The sequence below is a fragment of the Tiliqua scincoides genome, chromosome 2 (assembly GCF_035046505.1).
Source record: "Tiliqua scincoides isolate rTilSci1 chromosome 2, rTilSci1.hap2, whole genome shotgun sequence".
NCBI lineage: Eukaryota > Metazoa > Chordata > Lepidosauria > Squamata > Scincidae > Tiliqua > Tiliqua scincoides.
The window spans coordinates 249,907,047-249,930,182 of NC_089822.1; the positions used below are offsets into that span (position 1 = coordinate 249,907,047).

General features: G+C 43.6%; 1 protein-coding gene across 3 annotated transcripts; it reads left to right on the plus strand.

The window, feature by feature from the left end:
- The first annotated feature begins 8,407 nt into the window (after positions 1 to 8,407).
- Positions 8,408 to 22,802, plus strand: LOC136641879 (zinc finger protein RFP-like). 3 transcript variants are annotated; one of them, XM_066617969.1, is made up of 8 exons: positions 8,408 to 8,832; positions 13,583 to 13,678; positions 14,594 to 14,812; positions 15,934 to 15,956; positions 16,607 to 16,719; positions 17,349 to 17,381; positions 18,164 to 18,242; positions 19,048 to 22,802. In XM_066617969.1, the coding sequence occupies exons 1-8, from the start codon at positions 8,422 to 8,424 to the stop codon at positions 19,067 to 19,069; spliced, it is 996 nt and encodes a 331-aa protein (XP_066474066.1). In that variant the 5' UTR covers positions 8,408 to 8,421; the 3' UTR covers positions 19,070 to 22,802. The 3 variants fall into 3 exon arrangements, with proteins under 3 accessions (XP_066474066.1, XP_066474065.1, XP_066474067.1); XM_066617968.1 differs by having other exon boundaries at positions 18,164 to 22,802; XM_066617970.1 differs by lacking the exon at positions 19,048 to 22,802 and having other exon boundaries at positions 17,349 to 17,462; positions 18,164 to 18,239.
- The last annotated feature ends 334 nt before the right edge of the window (positions 22,803 to 23,136 follow it).

Consider the following 23,136-nt stretch of genomic DNA (forward strand, 5'->3'; position numbering starts at 1 on the left):
AGGATCATTGCTAAATTTGAAATACACACTTATTGAGCAGAAATATTTATGCACGCATGTGGCATAAACAAAATTGTAAACAACTTTCTGTAGTGGTTTAAAAGCAGGATAGAAATAGTTATTTCTCTAGATTATAAAATAATGATTCACTGGCTAGTGAATGTACATTGTGTGATTACCCTGCTTTTTTTGGTTGTGGGTTTTTTGGTTTTGGTTTACCCTGCTTCATAATTCAGTGGTTCCCAAACGTTTTAGCACCAGGACTCATTTTTTAAAACAGCACTCTATCAGGACCCAAGTAGTGTTAGGAGACTCTGTTGGAGGAATCTTTAAAAACTGGTTTCCTCTTTAGGGGGGAAGCAGAGTAGCTTCAGCAGCAGACCCCCCCTCTTGCTGGGAATCAACCCAGGGAGCCTCCCACACTGCTAAACTGTCTGCTAAACAATAAAGACAAACGGCAATGGCTGGTTGAAGTTTGCAAAAGAAGTCATTTACTCATGGTTCCTTAGAAGTATGGTTACAGCATCTGATTATGATCAGAGGTTACTCTAACTTAAAAGATAACAAGGCCATAAAGCTGCCTCGTCCTGCATGCCATATGGTCAAGATGTCGTCACCAGCAGAGCCCTGCTGGGAGCGACCTTATCTGGTCAGTGGTCAGTGAGGATGAGAGAAAAAGAGAGCAGAAGGGAAGGTTATATAGGGTCTGGGCCACGCCCCCACATAGGTCATCCAAAGGGGACAGGTAAAGTGTAGGGTCACTGGGCTATGCCTTAACCCTTTTTAGGACAGTATCCTGCCACCTGTGGAAGCAGATGGAGTTGTACCAACTCCAACAGACTCAGGGCCCAATTCTATCCAACTTTCCAGCACTGGTGCAACTGCAATGCAGCCCAGAGGTAAAGGAACCTTACCTCCTACTAGGCCCTTTCCACCAGGGCTGGAAAGTTGGATAGGATTGGGCCCTCAGAGAAGTTCCACTTTACTAGCGACTGAAGCCTCTGTTTATCCTTTTTACTATGGGGGTGGGGGCTGCCTTCTGGAGTATTTTTTGAGCTCCTTGGCCACCAGATCAGGATCATTCTGGTGGCCTTGCATTTCCCTTCACCTGGCCTTTGAAGAGAGTTGAGGTCACCCACTTCTGAGTAAATGCATACAGTTTTGCATTCCGTAGGGCTCAATAAATATTCCTTGTCATCTTGGAGGGAGACTTCCTTCTTGAGAGTTTTTGGAGGCCTGCATTCCTTGGGACTATTCTGGTGGTGTTACATTCCCCTCAGTCTGCTATTTGAAGTGGACTGAGGCACAGTTGTCTACTTGCAAGTAAATGTGCATGTGCTGCTCCATTTTGATTTTCATAAGGTTCAATACATTTTCCTTGTCAGTTTCGCGAGCCACCAAATACCAGGTCCCAACCCACAGTTGGGGAACCACTGGTGTTTAAACAGCCCAGGATGAAGCTATAGAACTGGCAAGAAGGCCCAGGAGTAGAATGGTGCAGATCAGGATGTCAGGAGCCTTGCTAAAAGGCTGGATTCAAAGCTGGATCTTAGGCTCTTCCCTTCATGATAGTATTTCAGCTCTTTAAGACCTTAATTCAGTTCTCTTGTGAAGAACTGCCAAACTACTGCTCCTACAGTTATTAAGAGTTTACACTCAAGCAAAGATTTGAATTTGTGTCTCCCTAATCTGTTGCTCTAGTCACTATATCACACTGAATTTAACACATAATGTTTTTATTAAGAGTAAATCACTTCCTTTTCTTCCTCCTCCAAGAAGGTAGAACTCAAAGCACAGACAGAGAGTTTGCTTCAAAATCTTGTGTTTCCTCTGGGGCCCCCAGGAAGTTTAGTGGTACTTAGAAACCAATGGGACCTTAGATAAGCATAATAGCTTTATAGGACCTTCATTCACACCAGTATCCTACAGCCAACAGCATCCCAGCACCCTGCCTCCAAGCAAGACATTGTAATGATTTAGTTCTTATTTATTTGCCAGTTTGTTACTACTCAGGCAGGGCACAGTTCAGTCAAACTTAAGTAATTTAATCCTGAAGTCTCAGTTCACGGAGAAGAATCCTGCAGACTCCACTCCTAGGCAGATTTATTTTATTCATACATTCATTCATTCATTCATTCATAGAGGTACGGTATTTATATACTGCCTTTCTTTGGTCCTCAGATTTCTCCTCAGACTTTAATCCAAGGCAGTTTACATAGGCAGGCTGTTCTAAACCCCCGTAGGGATTTTTACAATTGAATAGTTCTAGTCTTTCATAGAACTCCTTGTTCCAGCTGGATTCCTTCCTGGTCTGGTTTCTCTCTGGCCCTTCACCTCCCACGCTCCACTTGAGGGCAACTCCTCTCTGCCACTGAGAGTCAGCTCATCAGTATATCAGCATGTCGTCAGTTCTCGGGTACTTCAAACTGGCAGCCTCAGATCTTCAGGCATGCAAGGCGGCAGCCTCAGATCTTCAGGCATACAAGGTGGCAGCTCTACCAACTGAGCCAGACCTCCTGCCCAAATTTGGGAACCAAATCTCCTTGGCCCCATGCAGCTTCACCATCACCTTCTCAGAAGTGAAGGAACTTAACAGATCTAACAGAGAAACCTGCATTCTGGTACCCTCCCACACATCTGGCATTTTGAGGTACCCTTCCTCCAAAATCAAGAGGTTGCACATCCCCGTCCCGGCTTGTAACCTGTGATGGACTTTTCCTCCAGAAATTTGCCCAATTCAAAGGCATCCATTCAGATGCCATCACCACAGCCTGTGGCAAGGAGTTCCACAGACTGTGGTGAATGCAAGTCTCTTCTTCCCCAGTCCTAGCGCTCCCCTGCACTGGCCACTCCTTCCTTTCCTTGGTCTCCTCTCCCCGCTGGAAGGGAACTCCACCTCTCATAGCTCTTCGGCCCCCTCTCCTCGTGCCCTGGGGTTGCACACATGGGGTTTGTGCCCAGTGCCGTTTCCTGTCTGCAAGGCGAGAGGTCCCTACCCCGAGGGCTTCCACGGCCTGACCCAGCAGACAACCACAGAGGGAGAGAAGGGGGCAAGAAGGAGCTGCTCCTCGTGGCAGGTGGCCCCGTCTCTGGGTCAGAGCTTGGGGGCTGGAGGAGCTGAAAAGAAGAAGCTCGTGCCTGCCAGGAGGGTGGCTCTGCCCGGTCAGCCAGGGGTCCCGGGGATGCCCAGTGAGAGGGATGCGGGCAGCAGCAGGGATGCAGGTGAGGATGCAGCGCCCTCATTTGCATGCGCAGCAACCATTGGAGGACGGAGGCCCGTCCTCCGCGCAGGTAAAGAGGAGTTCTGCATGGGGAATACTGGGCAGTGGGGGTCGCCCGAGACCCTTCAAAGAAGGGGATGATGGACTTCTGCCCAGAGGAAGGGATCTGGGCTGTGGGGTTGTGGAAGGGCCAGCACTGGGCTCTCACCTCCCCTGTGACCGCCCTGTCCCTGAGCAAGCACCCAAGGAGGATCAGAGTGTCCCTGGACTATGTTGGAGAGTGTGTGACCTTTACTGATGCTGACTCAGATGACCCCATCTTCACTTTCCCACCGGCCTCTTTTAACGGAACACGCAGCCAACCGTTGCTGTGGGTGGTGGGCTTCCCAGCACAGACAGTGTTTCTGAGACGCATGGGGGTGAAATATCCAACTGGGGTCCGTGAGATGGACCTCTTGAGCCCATGATCTTAACTTCTTCTCATGGGCCCAGTATAGAAAAGTATGTCTCCATCTTCCCAAAGCAATGTGGAAAATGAGCTGTTTCATAGTAAGAAAGTGGAAACTTTTTTTAACCTCTGCCCAACCTGTTGGGAGAATATGACGAGGAGGCAGAGCTACTATCCTTGCACCAAGGCCTTATGATGTTGCCCTAGGGAATAGCACAAGAACTAGGAAGAGTAGGCTGTAGGCCTTTAAAAATACTCTTGCTGTTAGAACATCCAAGGGAATGTTGTGACCCTTTTGTAGTAATGGGGTCAAATTTGGAAAATTTTTAGCTATTAAACTTGAAATTTTATCTCTGTTTTTGATCAAGTCATACTTAATGTTTTATCTTTATTTTTTTAAATGCTTGCATTTATTTTAGCTTTAACTACCTAGTGGAAGAAAATCCACCAGGAGGCATGGCCCCAAATGTAACACTTCTTGAGGCTTGGCCTATTGGCAACCTTTGCACAGAGATGGTTATCCTGAATCAAGCATCCCTGGATCTTGCACACGTGACCGTTTTGTCTGTTGATCACTTTTCTTCAGCCTCTAGGACCAACAGCCTTATCTCTTCTCCTTAGGCTGGGTCATTCTGCAGTTTAATTTCATTTCTGCTTTTCCAAGTTGGTTCTGGAGATGAAATGGTAAAACTCTGTGCCATAGTCTTAAACTGGGTGTTCTGATTTCCCTGAAAATGAAAAAAAATACATGTCTAAATGCTTGTGTAAAGAACCCTAAGGTAATGGTTGCAATTGCTGCATATTGTAAAATAAATAAAAATGTATGAAGCGTTTTCTTTAAATACATCTCACTTTAAATACAGACACTGCTTTTGCGTGTCTGTGTCTTTCTCTTTGGGCCCCTCCCTTAAAGAATGCTCTGGTGCTTCACTGGACGAGTTTGGTTTTAGAGTGACTGGAAGTGTCCCAAGAACACACTGCCCCTTTCTGCGTTAAGCACTGCTTTTAATAAAACATCCTTTTCAGTATTGGAAAAGTGTGTGCAAAAATTATCCAAAGTGGTTTGAAACGTGAGGTTTTCATAGGATGAGTGGGCGCTGGCTTCTGGTTTGTCTTCTCTCCACCACAGGGAAGAGGTGTATAACTGGTGCCCCAGCTCACCATAGGGAAGGCATACTACCTGATCACTTCAAGTTGTCTTTATTCCACCCTCCACCGCAGGTCATGATGAATGTGTGCAACCTCTGGATTGTAGAGACAGCCTGAATGCCAGATGTGAGGGAATGGCAGCAGGATACAAGTGTCTTGTGTGTTCTCAGAGGCGACTAGATGGGCCCTTGACCTGATCCAGCAGGGCTGCTCTTGCATTTTTATAAGATATGTTTTGTAGATATCCAATATAAGATATTGGATGTTTTACCAAAAACTGCTGCCTCCTACTCAATTATCTGTGTCTGTTACAAACCTGATCGCTTGCATGGGTTTGCCTGTATACGTTCCTCTGCCTTCTGGCTAAATTTGTCCAAACTCTTGGATTAATTTGCAGCTAAATGTAAATTTCTTCCCTAAAATAGGTATTGTCTTTGAAAGCAAAGCCTGGGAGATTAATTGGGTGAGATTACAAAGAGGGAAAGGTGATGGATGTGAACAATTGCAGTAGAATACCTTGTTTTCACTTTCCTGTTGTGAGTGTGTTTTGGGCACTTTGGTCTGAGTTTCATTGTTCACAAAATGAGTGCCTATGGTGCTCCCAAGAGCAGTGGCATCACATGGGCCACACTAGGTGATGTGCATGGGGAGGGGGGAACTACTGACCAAAATGTGTAAAATCTTGGTTTTTTCAAATAGTACTATCATATCATTTGATGCCTAATTCCATGCGGAATGCAGTCAAACAAACCTCATTGGAATATCTTTCAAAAGTTATAGCCAAAAAATCAGTGGGAGTGGAGCAACGGTGCATTACCACACCCACCACCTGGAGTGTTTCCCTGCTCACTGCATGGGACGAGGTCCATCATGGGGGGTGAGACACTGGTCTCCAACATCAGGTGACAAACTAGTTTGGATACCACTGCCCAAAAGCCAAAACAGGGGGCACAAACAAACCAAAGAGCTTATTCAATGTGCTGTACAGGATTGAAAGAGACCACTGACACCAAGCTAAGTTTAAGGCTTTTATTAGGAGGAATGGAAGCTGGACCAAAAAATTGAAAGACGTTGTTTCAAATTACCCCCAATTGAGACAGGACCTCAGGCAGGCAGGAGGCAGCAGGACTTGAGGCAGGCCAAAGGCTGGAGGCTTGCTAGGTGCTCCCCTCTGGTTCTCAGCTCCAGCAAGAGTTCTCCCTCAGAGCTCAGGTTTCAGCTCCTCTGTGGCTTGGTCTCTCCCAGCTTGCTCCCTCGCAGCTTCTCTTCCTGGAGATCTCTGCAACTTGCTCTTCCAGCTCCTTCTCTGCAGATACTCCCCAAAGGTCCTCACAGCAGCTCTTCCCTGGTAGTCTCATCCTGCAGCTCAATTTTGAAGCTTCTCTCTGCAGCTCCTCCCTGGTGGCCTCTGAGTTTTTGGTGCTGGTGCATGCCCTTTTATAGCCTCAGTGGCTCTACACATGGCAGCCCTCTAGCTTTCATCCAGTGGTACTGCAGCCTTTTCTCCTGACTCAGCCCCTCCCAACTCTTAAGAGCTTGTTACAAGGTACTCAGTAAGTGAGCCTATTGGTTCAGACAAAACTTCTTATTATTGGCTCAGACAAACTCAGACAGACTGTCTATTGGCTCATGAAAAGCACAGCTACGATCCCACCAGGCCAAGTTACAGCAGCCAACTGAGCCCAAGTTCTGCACATATCAAATGGATGAGTGTAGTGTGGCGTAGTTGTGGAAGAGGGTAGGCTGTATCAGTCTAGCCTAGTACAGGCCTGGTTAGTACTTGGATGGGAGATCGCCTGGGAATACCGGGTGCTGTAGACTTATACCATAGTCTTTCGAGACTGAAGGTTGCCAACCAGTACATTGAATAAATATGGGGCACAAACAGACCAAAGTGCTGTTCCTTGTATGAAAAAAATTATGCCTGTTGGGTTGCAAGGTAAGCCCTTCTTCATGGCAAAAATATAGTGGTTGTGTGGGATTTGTCTGAAATGAATGTGACTAAGGAATAATGAAATGAATTGATGCTTATAATGGAATACCAAACTGGGAAGGGGGGATCCTGCATACCCTCATTTCCTGATTGCCTGTTTCAATAAGGCTGGACTGTGACTCTTCTGGATTTGGGGAAAAGATTCATAGCTCTGTGTTCATTCACATTCTGGAACAAAATGCAATACTTTGAAAAGAATACTACCATATTGACTTTTTCACTCCAGCATGGCAGTGTGCATGTGTCATGCTCAAGAGATGTGTGTAGTTATACATGCATATTATGGGAAGGTTCTTAGCAGGAGAACCTGCCTGAAGAAAACACAGGTCATGGTTTAGGATGTGGACTCACCTCCCTGCATTACAATCTCTGTACATGAACTGAAGGTTGTTGCATGTATACACTGCTGAAACAGAGATGCCTGCGTTGGCTCGGTCATGTCGTGAGAATGGATGATGGCCGGATCCCAAAGGATCTCCTCCTTGGAGAACTCGTGCAGGGAAAGCGCCCTAAAGCTGTGATACAATGATATCTACAAGAGGGATCTGAAGTCCTTAGGAATGGACCTCAACAGATGGGAAACCTTGGCCTCTGAGTGTCCCGCTTGCAGGCAGGCTGTGCAGTATGGCCTTTCCCAGTTTGAAGAGACACTTGGCCAACAGTCTGAGGCAAAGAGGCAAAGAAAGAAGGCCCATAGCCGGGGAGACAGACCAGGGACAGACTGCACTTGCTCCCAGTGTGGAAGGGATTGTCACTCCCAAATCGGCCTTTTCAGTCACACTAGATACTGTTCCAGAACCACCTTTCAGAGCGCAATACCAGAGTCTTTCGAGACTGAAGGTTGCCAACAACATATGGGACGGTTTTTCCTGAATGTAAAAATCTGAAATCACTGCTGCGTGACATTGATTTTATAAGGAAATAAGTCTAGTTGACCAACTTCTACAGTATACATTTTTAGTTTTGTTTGTCTTCCTGGATGCTCTCAGTGCTTGTTTTGGAGATGTGCTGTGTCTGCTGTAGCTTCATGTCCTCAAGTGGGCAAAGCACAGCAGCAGGTAAATTGGCTTGACTACTTCTAAGATGGGGGTTTACATGACCCCTATCAAGTAATCATTCTGACATGTGCCGTTACGTCACTACCTAAGTATGCCCGCTGCTAAAGTTGACTACCAGAGCAGACAAGACAAAGCCTATGCACACTTTCCTGGGAGTAAGCCCCATTGAACCAATGGGACTTACTTATGAGCAGGCACAGTGCACTGTGCAGTATGCAAAACTGGCTTCAACATACAGAGTTGTCAAGCAAGAGACAGAAATGTTAAGCTGATGATTTCTGAAGGAAAATGCACTTCAGGACACTTTCTGAGTCAGCTTGGGAAAGTGAAAGGCCCCCTCTTCCCCCCCCCCAACAGACATGGATTGATTATCCCTGCAGACAAGAGTACTGAACTGCCTGGTTTTGGTGATGCTGTGTTGCTGTGATCTCAAAGCTGGCACTGGCAGACAGGGTAGCCAAGCCCCACCCTCCCAACAGCCACTTCCTGGTATATCAGAACAGCCTGAGCCAGGAAAACGAAACTTAGCTGTACAGCAGAGCAGACTCAGGGATGGCTGCAGCCAGCTCTGCAAGGAGTCTCCTGGAGGGACTTTCTTGTTCCCTCTGCCACAATTATTTCACTGAGCCGGTGTCCATAGACTGTGGCCACAGTTTCTGCCATGCCTGCATTGTTCAGCACTGGGAAAAATGGGAGACAGAGTTCTCTTGTCCTCAGTGTGGGGAAATATCCCTGAAAAGAAAGCTCACTCCCAACAGGGAACTGGGGAACGTGGCAGAAATAGCCAAGCGGATGAAGACAGAGAATGCAGGGCTGGAGAAAGTGTGTGGCCTGCACCAGGAGCCTCTGCAGCACTTCTGCCAAGATGAACAAAAGCTGCTGTGTGGCACCTGCGTGGAATCCAAGGACCACGACGCCACTCACGTCCTGGTAGCTGTTGAGCAAGCGGTCCAGGATTACAAGGTAAGAAGTGCACAAAGTCAAAACGCTTGGCAGCATCACTTGGGATGTCAACATTTGGAGAAACTTGTTCTAGGGCTGCTGTCGGCTTTAAACTGTACTTGGGTGCAATAATTTCTAGTCTGTATCTGAGTGCAGCTATTCACCTGTTTGTTTACACATTATACATGGCAGGTTCACGCGGTGTACGGTGCCCATGGATTGTTGATCTGTAAAGGTTAACTCAGGCACACACTGCTGAACAAAGGGCTAGTTCAGACAATACATTTTCCATCCTAGCCAGCCTGGTGCAGTTTCTGATGGGTATTCTCTCAGTAGTATTTGCATGCTCCCGACCCCATCCTTTGCTCTCAGAGGACCCCATCCTTTGCACATGTCCTGGGAGAAGCCAGGATACATGTGCACCATGAGCGTGTACAGCTGTAGGACAGGTTCACATAGAACAGTATTATCCCAGTGGGCCAAATATTGTGCATGAACCTGGGTACAGCATAATGTATGACTAGCTGTATGACTTCTCATGGAGAGTAAACAGGCAGCTTCCGTAGGGTTCGGTGGTGGCTGTAACACTCCACTAACAAACTCTGGATTCAAGGATTGAAGCCAAAGAAGTGGGTGGCGCTCCTTTTTGTGGATTCGAGGAACACCAGGTGTTGCCATTGAGAAGAAAATTAGTGGGGGCGGAGTTAACACTCAGTGCAGTAGCAGGGAACCTTGGAGGACTCTGGGGGGGGAACTGCTAAATAGAAGTGTTTTCCAGAGGACCTCAACAGACCTCTTTGTAGCCTAGGAAGGAAGGAAGGCTGAGAGCTTGAACTGGGGGAGTCTCTTGAGACGTCGGTTTCAGAGATAACCCCCAATATCGCTGTACGCTCGATCACATCGTATCCCCGCCACCATCTTTGGACAGGATTCAGACAGCAGGGGACTCCCCCCCCCCACGTCCTAGATAAAACATGAAAGGGAACACAGGCTTTAAACTGTGAGTAACCAGTTCATTAAAAGGCTGTATAAAGAACTGCAATCAAGAGGTTGGAAGGAGGGAAAGATAACTTTAAGATTATTTACGTTGGCTCATAGCCACCCAGAGGGGAAAAGAGCAAACTTGGAATTTAAAGAAGCCCCTGCTGGAATAGTTTTTTTTCTTTTTTGTAATAAGGGTGACTGGAAGAAAAGGCAAGAGACAAGACAAAATAAATAAGGGAAGATAAACTATCACCCTGCTGTAACGGTATACATGGAAAAGGAATAAACAACTAACCCTTAATGGCTGGAATAATTTTTACTTAATTGCTTAAACTTAATTGCAGCAAGACATTTGAATCAGGCTTGATTCAGGCCTGAGCATTTAAAGATATACTAACTTAATTTGACAATGTTATTGACTTGAATTGGATTACTGACCCACTCCTTTTGAATATTAAAACTTAAGGATTACCCTTGACAAGAAAGGACGCAAGATAATAAGACTTGGATGACTCTTTAACTGTTGGAACGACTTGACATTGGTATTGACTTGAAGTAGACTACTGACCTACCCCTTTTGGATATAAAACTTGGGAATTAGCCTTACAAGAAGGTGAAGCAAGATAATGAGACTTGGTTGATTCTTTAATTGCTGGACTATTTTATTTTTATTTTTTACAACCCGAGGTATATTGGCTTGATTTGATAATGATAAGAATGACATTTAAAAATTTAAAGGATGTTAGCCAGACTTAATTAATGGATATGTTGAGGGATTTCAGAAATGAAATGAAAGAAGAGGTCGGAAAATTATCTGAACAAATGAAGCAAATAAACTCCTCCCTGACAAGCATGCAAACAAAGAAAAGTATGGAGGGGATGGAAAAAAGAATGGATCAAATATCAGATGAAACTAAAGAATTTGAGATTTTTGGAAAGGAGATGGAAAAAGCAGCATTTATTATCAGAATTTTAAGGAAGAAAAAAAGGGAACTCTCAGAGAAAGAGAGAACGTCGTTTCAGGAAGAAGAAGAACCTTTGGATTAAAGCCAAAAAGAACAGAATGGAGAAAAAGAAAGAAGAAAAGAGAAAGATTAAGAAATACAAGAAAGTCAAGAAGAAAAAGAAGAAGTGGAAGGAGCAGTGGGAAGAGCAAGAAGGAAAATACCAATAAGACAGAGAACAAAGAAAGTACTAAGACAGAAAGTGAAAATGGCTGAACAACAAGTGGAAATTTTCTTTGATATTAATGGACTGAATTCTCCTTAGAAGTGAAGAAGTGAAGATTAATTATATCAAACCAAAGCAGATGTAAATGAAAACAAATTTGGAACACAAATATTAAGATAATTAAAGTGGTATTAAGATAACTAAAGCGTATCTTTTAAAGAGAATTTATATAACATGTTTTATAGATGGTATTTAATTTCAGAGAAAATAGCAAAAATGTACCCTGGGTCATCAAATAACTGCTGGATATGTAAAGAGACTGAGGGAACTTTTTATTATATGTGGTGGACATGTGAAAAAGCAAAGAATTATTGGAAAATGATATATAAACTATTACAAGAGATATTGAATTGTGTATTACCATTCAAACTGGAAATATTCCTCTTAAATGTGACATCAGAAATTAAAGACCAATATAAGAAATATTTTATTGTACATATGAGTATAGTGGCAAGAATACTGTGTGTGCAAAATTTGAAGCTTTTTTATGACTGGATAGATAATTTTAGTTAAACAATATTGTCTGTTTAGTTAAATCATTAATTAGTATAACAACAAATATGATAACTTTTGTATTGATGAGTATTTTTCTTTCAGTCGTTGTTGATTTCCTTTTTGGGTTAAGGCATGTTGTAATCTATGGCCAATACCCTCATGTGTAACCTGTGTAGTTCCAGCCCTAAGTCTAACCCATTTTCCTCACCTGTATCTGTAATAAATAAATAAACTTTGTACAGAAAAAAAGAGAAGAAAATTAGTGCACCTCTCATTGGCAGTTTCACTGTTGATTTTTGTAGCTTAGCTCATGATGTGATGCACCAGTCAAGCTCCTCAATGCACCATCATTTTGAGAATGTTGAAAGCAGGCGACTGTAATCTGTAGATCATCCTATCCCAAATTTCCGAAAGGTGGCAGTATTGTACCATACTAACATAGTGTAGCTTGCAGTGCAGAGGCAGCGGTTCCGAAAAGCAGGCAAGCCACACTGTGTGTCCGATCTCTCTGCACATCTGTGAATTGTTGCTGCTGAGCCAAATCAGACCATTTTTAGTCTTCATTTTCCTTTTGTTAAGTTCAGCTTTTGTATCCATGTGCTGAAGCAAGATAAAGTACAGCAGAAAGGCAGGTTCCCTGGGAAGGCATGGCCTCCCAACATATGCCCAATTAGGCCAGCCCTCTGATGCTGGCACTGTTTTTAAATTGGACCTCTGTTTTAAGTATACATGCAAGATGTACACATTACTTTGCTTTAAAGAGGGGTTGGCAACTTTTTTAGCAAAGGGGCCAGATGTCCAGTGCTGATGACATCACTTCATTGCTGAACTTCCAGGTTGCCAAGCTCCCGGAAGTGGCTGTGCAGAGCTCTGCTTGGGAGGCAAGCTTCCTGCCCAATTCGTTGTATGCCAGACACGGAATGGTAGAGCCGCCCGTCAAGGCTTGTGGCGCACAGCTGCTTCTGCAGACCTTGGATGGTGGGCTGTAGGTTGCTGACTTCTGCTTTAAAGTGTTTGTGTGTGAGACAGAGAGAGAGATTTGAACTCATGTTGATAACATTGCTGTTCTTAAGAACAAGTGTGCCTTCCAAACTCTGCTGAATCTTGTCCTCCTTTCCCATCAAAATCTCTTCTGCCTCCTCACAATTGGAATCTGATATGGCACCCACGGCCCTGCAAGCACCATCTGGAAGGTGAAATGTTGGGGCTGTTTACAAGATCACTCCCATCTGATAATAAATCCCATAAGACTATAATGGAAGTGAATCCACTGGCAAGATTTTAAAGTACAGGTTGTCCCTTGTTATCCGCTGGAGTTCTGTTCCGGAACGCCTAGTGGAAACAGTGGAAAAATAGATTTAAAGACAAACTTCCAGATTTCTTGCCCCTCCATTGTTCCTAATGGAATAAGGTCGAGCCTCGATACCCACAGGAGTTTGATTCTGGGACTCCCTGCTGATACCATAAAATATGTTAAATAAAAGCAGTGTAAAAAAATTAAAAAGTGCATCCCTTTTTAATTGCGGTTTAAGCTTTTCTTACTGTTGTAGAGAGGCAGTCAGCAATTAGAAACGCAAAGGACCCCCTGCCTTTTCCTGGCTCAGCTGAAGAATGGAATGATCGTTTGCATGACCTGCTCTCTACAACAGTAATAAAAGCAGTTTTTTAAACTGATTTTAAAGATATGCGTTTTTCCCCTTCTCCAGGGACCAGCACTTTCCTTCTCATTTGCAGTGGCCATTCTTGTTGAGTCAAATCTGTGTATAAAAAAATCCATGTATAACAAGGTTGGACCTGTATGTCAGTTTATCCAAACAGACTGCCATTTTTCTACAGTTCAGAATCCCCCTCCCTAATGAAAATGCTGGGTGTACAAGGACACATGCATCTTTGCACATGTTTACTTTCCTATTGGGAGCCTGTCCAGTTGTAGATTTGCAGGATCCTCAGGGGAGGTCATAAAATGGAGTATTGCCATGATATTTGTATTCGTAGTAGCAGGTCCTGTACTCAGGTGAGGTCATATAACCGGATCTCACTGCCATGTATATATTTTTCGCAGGAAGAACTAGAGACCCAGTTGCAAGCTTGGAGGGAAAAAAGAGCAACAGCTATCGCCTTTCATGCAAAAGAAAAGGATAAATGCCAAAACTTTTTGGTGAGTATAATGGATATTTAATATGAAACATTATATACAGGTAGCTCTTATACTGGGCAGTTGGAATTTTTATCTGGGGTACTGGACCTATTGGGTCATTGTGTGGAGGGGGCTATAGCTCAAGTTTTTGCATGCAGAAGGCCCCAATTTTAGTCTTTCCAGGTACAGCAGAGAAAATGTCCTGTATAAAACCTTGGAGAGGTGCCGACAGTAATGTTGCCAACTCTTCAGGATTGGCCTAGAGTCTACAGGAATCTGTAAGGTGATTCCTGAAAGCAATACTGGAAATTTTTCTCTAGAAATGTCCAACATCACATCAGATTTGGGGGGGGGGATCTCCAAGAGTAGCTGGAGTTAGATTTGACAACCTCAACTGCCAGTCAGCATTGATAAAGGTGATCTAGATGGACCATCAGCTTCACCCTTTGTTGTACCTTCCAGACTATTATGTTGATTCTAGGTAGAAGGAAGATGGAAACTTGTGCTTGATGTACTCTCTAATCAATGTACAGGGTGGGGTGTGTTTGCTGGTTGCTAGACAATGAGCCAGACCTATTAGCCAGATATGTTGTGCTATGGAGACCTGAAATTTTGACCTTCAAAAGATTTCAATGATTTTGAAACTGATTTTTAAAAAAAGAAAGAAATTGGCAATGTACTAAACATATATTTTAAAGATGCAAAAATGGGGCCGCTCATTGAAGCATAGGGGGAAGAGGTAAGACAATCAACTAGAATCGGCAATCAGTGTGCTTATTGGTATGACTGCCACTTGTATTCTAGATGTGGGTACGAGCTGGGCTACCCTACTGGGGAAAAAGCTCATGGTTTATTTGAGGGTGGAGGAGGGGCTGTTTCTGAATGCATGTATCTCTGAATGTATCTCTTACTTGCCTTTGGGTCTTCTCATTACAGAGTAAGGTGGTTGCTGAGAAGCAGAAGTTTATGGCCAAATTTGAGGAAGTGCAACAATTTCTGAAACAACAAGAGAAAATCATGTTGGATCAGTTGGAAGAGTTTGTGAAGGAGGAGGAGAAATGTATTGCCAGGCTCTCTGGTGAAATCTCTCTTACGGATACCATGATCTGTGAGTTGGAAGAGAAGAGCCGGCATCCAGAAAAGGCATTTCTGCAGGTGAGCCTTGTGAGTCTGAAAATGACAGCTGGAAAATACATATGGCTGCTATTTTGTACTAGCACACTGCTACCAAGAGGCCTGTGGTGGGATAAACACCTGCATTTTACTTGAGAGAAGAAATGCAGGAATGTGAAGGGCTGTCAGGACCAGATGGGATTGTGCCAGTAATGATGTCAGTGTATAAAATTTACTATCAGTGCTTCAAGGAATTATGTCTGTGTTTACTGTTTGTCTGTTGTGCAGTGCTTTGTGTGCTTCTTTTTGTGTATCAATACCCTGTTTCCCCGAAAATAAGACCTACCCCGAAAATAAGACCTAGTTGTGATCAGGGCCGCGACGGGGGGGGGCAGAAGGGGTCCTTGGGCGGACAACTTGACCAGGAACGCTGCACTCCCATGCGTGCCACCTAGAAAGTGCCTGCTGTGCTACCTTGAGGAGGAGCTGAGGTGGGAAGCAGCAAGCGAGGCAATCCTGCATACCGGGCTCTGAAGCTCTCCACCCTTTCCAGGGAGTAAGTCCCATTAACTATAAAGGGACTGACTTCTGAGTAGACAGGCAGGCAGGCATGATGCTCCTCCAGCATCCTCCTGGGTGCTGAGGGGACACCTTCTCCACACCTTCCAGGGAGTAAGTCCCATTAACTATAAAGGGACTGAAAAAATAAGACCTACCCTGAAAAGAAGGCCTAGTGTGTTTTTTTGAGCCAAAAAAAAAATAATAATAAGACAGTGTCTTATTTTCAGGGAAACACGGTATGTACTACTGGGAACTTGCTATGGAGGCTGGTGCATGCATGCTACCTTTATGGTTATCCTACATGGCTGAGGAGAGGATTGGCTGAGACGCTGGCTCTGGGCTGGCGTTTTGGTGGATCTCAGTGGGGAGTTACTTAGAACTTGTGCTATGTTAATTTTTGGTAACTTATAGGCAAATAACAGACCAAAAATTCAAAGCATGGAGTCATTTAAGAGGCCTAAATAGCTTCTGACCATCTTATGCATGGGGGATGATCAAGGATCACTCCCAAATGTCCCTGACCAAAACCGTAGTCATGGAAATAAAAATGCTGTTTCATCAGTGGAACTCATATGTAACTTCATTTTTTCTCTTCTTTCTAGGATCTTGAGAAAAGCTTCAGCAGGTAAGTAACTTCTTTTGCTACACCTTCATTCATCATTTGGAAAACTCTTAGCAGGACCAGGTGTCTCTTTTGCATCTATGTTTTTGTCTTTTCTCAGAGCTAGCCACACAAAGCAACAAACCCGTCTCCACAGAATGGAATGGGGGGGAGAGAGGCTGATGTGGTTTTAAAATATGTGTATAAGGTGTGGACTGAAATATTAGAGAGGGTGATCACCCAAAATGGATGACAGTATGGGTTGGGCATTTGAAATAGCATGGGAAGGACTTACAACATGCTTGATGCCATTGGCATGAGCGTATACATGGAAAGACCAGAAGTCTGAATTTTTTTTTTTAATGCAAAAGTGTATTAATCAGCAAAAACTGAGTAAGAACAATAAACCAACTTCAGACTTATCTGGCACCAACAGCTTTTTGATCACTAGAAAGATGTTTCAGAAATAGAGGATGAAGGTGCTCTGCCACCACCCTGAGATCTTTTTTTTGTTCAAAGGCACATAACTGCAGGGCCAAGACTTGCAAGATTTCTGTTGGAATTTATAAGACCTCACTTTCCACATGTATTGAATACAAAGTGAATGCCTTATGTCTTTTTATTAGCTAATACAATAGCTACAGGAAACTGAAAAATGCTATTTTTTTTTTTAGATGTGAAGTGTGGGAATCCCAGCAGCCTGATGTTTGCTCTGAACTAGAAGAGAAGCTTCATGCCTTCTCTAAAAAATACATTATCCTGAAGGAGGCTCTGCGTGTGTTCACAGGTACTGAGATGACATCAAAATATTAAATTATATTTGTACTTGTGAAAAGTAATGGGTCTTATGAGTCTAGAATTCCATCTCTAGCTTCTCAAAAGTCTGTGACCAGAAAACCAGTCATAGTGTTAGAGTATGAGAGATGGACAAACCTCGCCCTGATTCTCAAACCATTTGAGATTTTCTAAGCTGTTCCTGTGAGTCCTTGAAAAACTGGGCCAGGAGTAATCAGTAGAAAGGCCAATGGTCCTTACCACCAACTCCCTCTGGGTTGTGCACAAGCAGGAGAAAAAGGCATACATCTCTCCCAACATTGCTTGCTTGTATTCAGAGGCATAGTGCTGCTGAACCTGAAAGTCCTACATAGCCATCATGCCTGGTAACCATTGAGACTCAAATGAACAAACATACGATGTGAACTGAGTTGCCGCAGTTACAGCCAAGAGCTCCTTCCATGAAGATCCAGTGACATGTGACCATGAGAACAGCTATGTAAGGATGGATGGAACTACTTGCTTGTGCATGAAAGAATCTGCAGCTTTGTGACCTGCAGACACAGCAGGGTTTTGCTGAATATACACACACCTCTGTGTCGTCATCTCATCTCATATATTCTCCTCTTTTGTTTTCTCTAGAAAATTTTCCAGAACAATTGAAGGTGGAATGGGGTAAGTCTGCAGGAAAGGATGCAACGGGACTGTAGAGCCGTTAGTATGGCTCTTCTGGGTTTCTCTGCTGCTGCTGCACAAGTAAGTGTTTTTTTTTAACCCTTTTACATGTGTTCGGTGGTAGCGGTGGCAGCAAAAACTGGAAGTGTCATACTAACAGTTCTATGGGTCTCTGGTTGGGTTGCTACCCTCCTTAAGGGGAGGGTAGCGTCCCCAATGAAGATTGGAAACCACTATTCTAGAGATAGGCAGTTTATTACAAGTACAAAGTGTTTCCCTAAACTTACATAATGAAGCCATTCTGCTTGATTTTGCCCCCTCCCCTTTTAAAGCCAAACAGGCTAGGCAGTATCTTTAGCTTCATAACATGGCCATTCAGTTAATGTCAGTTTTTCTCATCAATGAACTGTAATATGCAGTAGCATAGCTAATCCGGGACTGGGGGGGTCAATTCCCTCCCACGGTGAAGTGGCTGTTTTCTGCTGTGTACTGAAGGGGAGGGGGTGAGAGCCCTTACCGGTGCTGCACCTGCCTTTATCCTTGTACGGCTCCAAATGGAGCCATTTACAGGGCCAGGGCCGTACATGTGTAGAGGAGGGGGTGACTGCACAGACACAGAGGGGTAACACAGTGGGGAGTCATTGCATCACCTGGTCCTGGATACCTGCCCCCCAGCTATGCTACTGGTAATATTCTGTTGATGGAGATGCTGTACATTTTTGAGTTGCAGAATAAAAATCACATGATAATTTATCTCCTCTCTCTCCTTCTTCCATCTGTAGTAAAAGTGTCTCTGGATCCAGACACTGCTCATTGCCAGCTCCAAGTATCTGATGATCAGAAATGTCTGAAGTGGACACGGTATAATTCTGTTGTGACTGACTATCCACAGAGATTTAGTTCTTCTTGCTGTGTTCTGGGCTGTGAGGCATTTACTTCAGGGAGACATTACTGGGAGTTGAATGCTGGGTATCAGGGAGACTGGGCTGTGGGGGTGGCCAGAGAGTCTGTGAAAAGAAAGGAAAGGAACTGCACAACACCAGAAGAGGGCATATGGGCTGTGAAAAAGACATTTAATCTCAGAATGGGGAACGTTGAATTAAAATGTGATGTCCCCAAGAAAGTTGGAGTTTATCTAGACTATGAAGGCAACAGGGTGACATATTTTGATGCAGAAAAGGAGATTGCGATAGGCTCTTGTCCAGCTTCTTTCGAGGCAGAGAAAATTCGTCCTTTTTTCTCATTAGAAGCCTTTAATAAATATAAGGATGAACCTTGGATTTCATTATGTTCCTGAAAACATGAAATGAAAATGCAAAGAAGATGATTAAAAAAAAGATTTGAGAAGGTATAATGTGTTCCTACAACTTTAGAAAGAAGTAGCAGGGTGCTACCAAAGTCTGACACAGGGCAAAACTACATATTACCATGAAAAAATTCATGTTCCCAGAACATAAGAGCCCTGCTTGATCAGGCCAGAGGCCCATCTAGTCCAGCTTTCTGTATCTCACAGTGGCCCACTAGATGCCTCAGGGAACATACAAGACAAAGAGATACCTGCACCCTGGTGCCACTCCCTTGTATCTGGCATTCTGAAGTAGTTCTAAAATCAGGAAGTTGCACATACATATCATGACTTGTAACCTGTGATGGACTTTTTCTCCAGAAATTTGTCAATCCCCTTTTAAAGGCATCTAGGCCAGACGTCAACAACACATCCTGTGGCAAGGAGTTCCACGGACTAATTACACACTGGGTAAATAAATGTTTTCTTTTGTTGGGTCTAATTCCCCCCTCAATTTTAGTGGATGTCTCCTAGTTCTGGTGTTGAGTGAGAGGGAAAAGAACATCCCTCTATCTTTCTTGAGATGTTGTAACCAGATCGGGACACAGTACGCCAGGTGCAGCCTTTCCATAGATTTGTATAATGACGTTATAATTTTGGCCATTTTATTCTCAATACTTTTTCTAATGATCCAAAGCATGGAATTGACCTTCTTCACTGCCACCGCACATTGGGTCGGCACATTCATTGAGCTGTCCACCAGTACCCCAAGATCTCTCTCCTGATCTGTCACGGACAGCTCAGAACCCATTAGCCAATGTATGAAGTTTGGATTTTTTTGCCCCAACGTACATTACTTTACACTTACTTGTATTGAAACGCACCTGCCATTTTTCTGCCCATTCTTCCAGTTTGGAGATCCTTCTGGAGCTTTTCACAATCCCTTCTGCTCTTCACTACTTGGAAAAGTTTGGTGTCATCCACAAACTTGGACACCTTGCTGGTGCTTAACACTGTCTCCAGGTCATTTATGAGCAAGTTGAAAAGCACTGGCCCCAGGATAGATCCTTGGGGCATACCGCTTTTCATCTCTCTCCATTGTGAAAATTGTCCACTGTCACCCATTCTCCATTTCCTGGTCCTCAAACAGTTCCAAATCTATGAGAGGACCTGCTCTCTAATTCCCTGACTGAAAATTTCTCAGCAGCCTTTGGTGAGGGACCATGTCAAACAACTTCTGAAAATTCAGATATATAATATCCAAAGGTTCTCCTGCATCCACATGCCTGTTGACCTTTTCAAAGAATTCTAAAAGGTCTGTGTTGCAAGACTTACCGTTACAGAAGTCATGCTGATTCTCCTTCAGCAAAGCTTATTTGTGTAATACTAACCACACTTTCCTAAGAGTAAGCCCCATTGAACAAAACAGGACTTACTTCTGAGTAGACCCGGTTTGGATTGTGCCCTATGTGTTTTAAGGTTTTATCTTTGTGGCATTTCACAATCTTACCTGGAAGAGATATTAGGCTGACTGACCTGTAGTCCTCTCTCCTTTTTTTAAAGATCAGTGTGACATTTACTGTCCTCCAATCTTCTGGCACCGTGGCCGTTTTGAGGGACAAGTTGCATATTTTATTCAAGAGATCAGCAACTTCATTCTTCAGTTCCTTAATAACTCTTCAGTGAATGCCATCTGAGCAGTGACTTATTGATCATTAATTTGACAATTAGATCTGAAATGTCTTCTCTTTTAACCTCTATTTGACTTGGGTTCCAGTCCTATCCAACTTTCCAGCACCGATGCAGCCATAATGCAGCCCTGAGGTAAGGGGAGAAATGTTCCATTACATTGAGGAGGCCTCCATGACTGTCCCCCCACCTCAGGATTTAGCACACACCCCATTGGCATGGCTGCATGAGCACTGGAAAGTTGGATAGGATTGGGCCCTTAGTCAGGAAGGGCCGTTCAGGCAGTGTGTTATCTGCTCAAGGTCTTCTGCCATGAAGACAAATGCAAGAACTCATTTAATTTCTCTGCCATCTCCAAGTCTCCTTTTATCTCCCTCACCATCCAGTGGACCAACTGCTTCTCTGGCAGGTTTCCTGCTTCTAACATATTTGATGCAAGCTTTTATTATTCTTGTTAATATTGCTGGCCATGCGTTCCTCAAAGTCTTTCTTGCCCTCGTGTATCATCTTCTGACACTTCTTTTGCCACTGTTTCCTTTTTATTCTCATTTTGGCAAGACTTGTAGAAGGAAGATTCCTTGCCCTTTATAGCCTCAATGCTTGTTAGCCATGCTGGTACCCTCCTGAACTTAGTCGAGCCCTTCTTCCTTTGCAGGATACACGTCTGCTGGGCCTCTATTACTATTGGTTTAAAAAGCCTCCATGCACACTGGAGAGACTGAACTCTTTCTAACTAGCCTCCTCATTTGAGGGAAGCCCATCCTTTGGAAGTCAATGGTTTTTGTGTCAGGTTTGCTTGGCAGTCTTCTCCCAACATGCATGGTGAAACAGATCACAGCATTGTCACTGTCCCCCAACGTGCCAGTATCCCCATTGGATGAGAGAATATGCATGTGGGAGCAGGGGGAGCACCTGCAGGGGAGAATGGGTCAGCAGGAAGGTGTTGAACACCACCCCATGGGGATTGCCCCTCCTCCCTCAATTTCCATACAATGGTATTTTTTTTCCTAGCCAACCATCTGGTTTAACTGGCATCAATTCTTTTTTATTTTTCTTCATTCAAACACCAGGTAAAAACCTTTTTTGAGCAAGGTTTTTAGAGGGCCATTGATGATGTCTGTTTCTAATGTTGTTTAATGTTGTTTTCCTGCTGTTGTCTGTTTTGGGGGAAAAATAGATTTTATGACTGCTGTACTGCTGCTTTGTTAATGGCATTCTTAGTGGGCAGTGTTTTCAGATGGTTGTTTTATTGCTAATACTATGAACTGCTTTGGATAGGCTAATATGAAAAACGTACAGAAATTTATTTAATATAAATAAATGTTCTCTTCCTTAAATGAAGTTTTGTTGTTTAACAGTTTTTCCTTTCTGAACTTTGCCTTGGATTCATTGGTATAAGTAGCAACTTTTGAAGTTCAGGATCTTGTCTTGATACCTCCCCCTAACCATTGATAACACACAGAAAAATCAAATGTTAAGTCATGGTGAGAGTGTTATTCCTTATTCCTACTTTGAAGCTTGCTGTGCTTCATTTCAAGAACTAGCTAATTTCTTCCTACCCTCTTGGAATGGTTCGTAATAGTTTTAAAACAAATGTATAAAAACTGAAAAAATTGGATTTAAAATATCCCAAATTATAACAGTTATAACACAGTCCTATGCACATCTACTCAGAAATAAGCCTCACTGAGTCCAGTGGGTTTTACTCCTGGTAAGTGTGTGTAGAATGTAGTGTAAGAGGGCAGCTTGTCTACTCAGAAGTAAATCTCATTTTAGTCAGTGGGACTTACTCCCACAGTGCTGCTACACTGTGCATGTTACCTCTACCATATTTCCCATTCTTCTGGAATAAAATTGTACTCATGGTCATAAAAAAAGTGAAGGATTTGTTATTTTGGCACAGAAAATGGCTTGATTAGTTAATGCATGGTTTTTAAAATTATTGTTATTGTAAACTGGGCAGGAGGTCTGGTCTAGAGGGTAGAGCCTCCATTTGCCTGAAGATTAACATCCACAAGGTCGCCAGTTCGAGGCCACCGGCACCGTGTGACCTTGAAGCAGCTGGCAAGCTGCAGCTGAGCTGTTCCATCTGCTCGGAGCGTGGGAGGATGGAGGCCAGAATGTTAAACCAGATCGGAGTGTAACACCTTGAATGTAGTGGTTCTTGAAAGAAAGAACCTTCTTTCAATTTGTAAAAATCCCTGCGTGGATTTAATAAGCCTGCCTATGTAAACCGCCTTGAATAAAGTCTTGAATAAAGACCAAGAAAGGCGGTATATAAATACTGTATATTATATTATTACTGTATATTAAACTGCAATGCTATACTATAAGTTATCTGTATTGGTGCACCTGCCATTTGAAGTGCAGTTCCTTCATTACTGTAGTAAGCACTAACCTCCTTAACAATTGTTTTAAATAAATAGTACTGCAACCACTCAGTGGTGAGCCCATACACCTGCCTGCTCTATGCTCTTTTCTCATGGAAGGTGAAGATATGTTCTTGATGCAGAGGATCTTTTGAGAGGGAAGTACCAGCAGCCTGGGTGGCTAATCTGGCACAATTGTGTATGTTCTGTGCCCACCAATAAGCTGTGAGCCATGTTAGCCAATCAGATGCAGGGAATGATAAACAATGGAATTTTCTACCTTTACAGAAGTATCCTGAGAAATACATGTTCCACTGTGCTCAAAACACATCACAGTGTGTGGGCTCAGGAATCTCAACTACAGTCCTGTAAGGTAGACCAGTATCATTATCCCCACACTACAGAATTAAAG

Coding starts and splice junctions, on each gene's coding strand:
- LOC136641879 (XM_066617968.1), top strand. CDS start 8,422: ATGGCTGCAGCCAGCTCTGCAAGGAGTCTCCTGGAGGGACTTTCTTGT. Junction 16,720..17,348: donor GGCTCTGCGTGTGTTCACAG/GTACTGAGATGA, acceptor TGTTTTCTCTAG/AAAATTTTCCAGAACAATTG. Junction 17,382..18,163: donor ACAATTGAAGGTGGAATGGG/GTAAGTCTGCAG, acceptor TTCCATCTGTAG/TAAAAGTGTCTCTGGATCCA.